At 43.2% G+C, this 3,163-nt stretch overlaps 1 protein-coding gene across 1 annotated transcript in view; it reads left to right on the top strand.

Annotated features, from left to right (window-relative positions):
• The window catches only part of LOC147010194 (epidermal growth factor receptor kinase substrate 8-like protein 2), a 133,355-nt gene that overhangs the window by 1,201 nt on the left and 128,991 nt on the right, over positions 1 to 3,163 (top strand). Inside the window, exons 3-7 of the mRNA XM_085863354.1 lie at positions 1 to 51; positions 139 to 213; positions 290 to 435; positions 525 to 615; positions 2,102 to 2,127. The exon at positions 1 to 51 is cut by the window's left edge and continues 32 nt beyond it. Of these exons, the coding sequence (XP_085719480.1) occupies positions 1 to 51; positions 139 to 213; positions 290 to 435; positions 525 to 615; positions 2,102 to 2,127 (389 nt within the window). The remainder of the gene's footprint in view (positions 52 to 138; positions 214 to 289; positions 436 to 524; positions 616 to 2,101; positions 2,128 to 3,163) is intronic.

The following is a 3,163-nucleotide window of genomic DNA, read 5'->3' on the forward strand; positions in this document are numbered from 1 at the left end:
GAGGACTTCGAGGACATTCTACGGAAGTTCAAGCATGCTTTCAACCTGCTGGTGAGAACATCTTGAGCTGTGGGTTTGAGTGGTGACTACATGTCGGACGTACATCAACAACTTCATCTCTTTGCTTTCCTTGTGCAGGGACGTCTGAATGGTCACATTAAAGATCCAAATGCTGAGGAACTCATCCAATGCCTGATACAACCGCTAACCAAGGTGAGCAAAATGGCAAAGAGCATCAGGTCTTCAACTCCCAAACTAGATCCAGATCGGTTTGTGCATCTCCCAACAGGTTGCACACATTGGTGGTCCAAATGTCGCGGCCTCAATCATCCAGCCACTGCTCTCGGATGCGGCGCTCACCCTAATTGAGAAGTCCCTTTCGTCTTTGGACCGAGGACTTTGGAAGGCTATGGGGCCGGCGTGGTGCATTCAAAGGTCAGTTGGACCTAAGGGTTTGGGATTCCATTATGGTTAATCTCATGGCCTTTCCTTGATCCCTTCCACGACACCTCTTTGTCTCGCAGGGACAAATGGCCTGCAGACCAAATGCCAAAGGGACTGTTTGCTCCAACGTTTGCGGATGGTTGGACGGCTCCACCATTCATTTACGAAGAGGTCAGAAGTCAATTCCCTCGGTCAGGCTGGGAAAGCGTTAAGATGTGTTACGGCTGATTAAAGTTTAAAACTATAAACAGTAAACTTGTTAATACAGATGAATGGCGAAGAGCTTCATATTTACACTATGCAGTGAAAAGGCAAACACTGAAACAGAAATAAGGAAGGGTCACATTCAGAATCCAACTTGTATCATTCTGGTGTCACCTGTTACCTCTTACCTGTGACCAACAGACGCATCCCATTATTAGGAACACTGTGTAGTTCATGTCAACCAGTGTCTGATGAAGCTTGATGGTAAATCTCCACAAAGCACCTGGCAGGGGATGTTCCTATCAGACAGGTATTGTCCTTAATTACGTCGATCTTCCAGCTGGGAGTCATCCTTCGAGTTCCTTCACATATCATGTACGTGGGTGGTGAAAACTGGAAGGTGGGATTAGATCATACAGAGGAGATGAAAAAGGAAAACGAAGAGAAGGGAATGGAGTATGGAGGGAGAGCTGTATAATGGAAGTTCAGGTGGAGGAATTGTGTGTGGAGGGGTGTGCGAGTCGGATCACCTTCATGTACGTAATATGTAGATTACCTTCATCTTTGGTACCCATTAGCCTGCAGCTTATGAGGTCATTGGTTCGGTCAGTGGATATTTGGGTGAGTAAGTGGACGATGCCTCCTGGTCATGCAAGATAAGGTCGATTGACGAGGTCGTGTTGATTCACCTTATCTATCAATTTGGAGAGATGAATAAAAACCGATTTCTGGGACAAACATCCAAGTGGACTTTTCTGGGACAAACATCCAAGTGGACTTTTCCAATGAGCTGTTGCTGTCCAAGTGGACTCTTAAACAAGGTTAGGCACTCATAAAGAGTTTGTTGCTGATGATATCATCGGTGTCCCAATTGTTTAAAACAAGTTTAAACTAATCCGGGACCATCGTCGTGTTTTCCATGTTCCAAAGAGATTTTGCCGGGAAAAAAAAAATAAACTTTCTGAGAATGGAACAAGTTTTCAGGCAGAAATGAACTTTCCTCTTCCAAGTGGCTGTGGAGGCATCATTGGTGGTCCAAGAGAAAGTCGATTGAATTGGGGAGGGTGGGGAATCATTGACATGTGACCAGTTTAGTTTGGTTCAGGAATATTAAATATATTTGTACCTTAATCACGAGTCACCACATTCGAGTAGATGGAGCCCTCTAATTAAACAACCGTTACCAAGGTTCTATCAAGGACGTCCGTTATCAAGGACGTGGGGGGGGGGGGGGTCATACAAGGTGGTGCATCAGTCGCACAGCCCCATCCCCCAGGCGATGATCCCTGGTCATATACCACGAGAGGGTTCACGGAAATGCTGGCATCTAGACCTGCTGTGCCACTCATGGAGTGGTTTTCCTGGTTAGCAGGAGGTCTCATTTACTAATCTTGGATTTATTACAACATGTAACAACAATGCTAATCCTTCTCCCCTTTATGTTTCCTTTCAGATCACAAATGCAGACGTTAAAGAAAGGTAAAAGGAAACAACACCAAGACCATCGTTTCATTGTTGGTATTCAGTGTTTGTACACTTCATTGAAGCAATATTAGTCATTGCGATAACCACCGTAACCAGGACAGATGTTTGTTATTCGATTGGTTTTTATACACAGTCGAGGCTCATGGAAGAGCGAGGATGATGGAGGGTATAAAAAAGGCAATGGACTAGACTGCTAGGAACAAAAGAGGAGGTGTCCATTAAACCTGGACGTTGAACATTTAACCACGAGTCCCGAGGGGGTTACTGGAGGAACGAATCACCCTGGGGTAGAGATGGAGGATTGGAGGACTGAGAGAGTAGAGGGACTTAGATCGGAGGAGAGGATACCAGAGTTGGTGTCAAAGCCACCCAATGCTCGCCTGTTTATACATTTATCGTTTTTAAAAGACTAGTCTAATAATTAATTTTTTTTTTTTATAAAGCATTGCAGTGAAGTCTGATCCAAATAATTTTAAAGCAATGTATGTATTTGTATATTGTAATCAGTAACAAGAGCACAAGTGAGCACAATATGCGCCCGGACAAGAAGGTATATACAGAATTGTGCTACTACATGGAAAACAGCATCCTGGTTGCCATGGCAACCACTTTAGATGACGAATGTATGTCGCGACACACCGTCTCCACAGTCTGTACCTATGTACCAAATATGAAAGGTGAAAGTTGAAAACTTTGGGAGTTAGAGTGCAGACAGGAACGGACGGACAGACAGACAGACTGACGACCGGTATCACATAATATGCCCCGATATATATATATATATATATATATATATATATATATATATATATATATATATATATATATATATATATATATATATATATATATATATGTATCGGGCGTATAAAAAATAGTGTGGGAGATAAAAACATTAGAAAGGAAAAAATATCTTGCACCAAAAACTTTAACATTTTCACGCTCACGCCGGGGGTATCGCTATAGCTCTCTGTTCTTCGAACAGGTGAGCTAAAAACAGAGTCCACCGACCTGTCTGCTAAGTGAAAAC

Source organism: Eptatretus burgeri, chromosome 17 (genome assembly GCF_056783735.1).
Source record: "Eptatretus burgeri isolate ZD-2024b chromosome 17, Ebu_testis_v1, whole genome shotgun sequence".
NCBI lineage: Eukaryota > Metazoa > Chordata > Myxini > Myxiniformes > Myxinidae > Eptatretus > Eptatretus burgeri.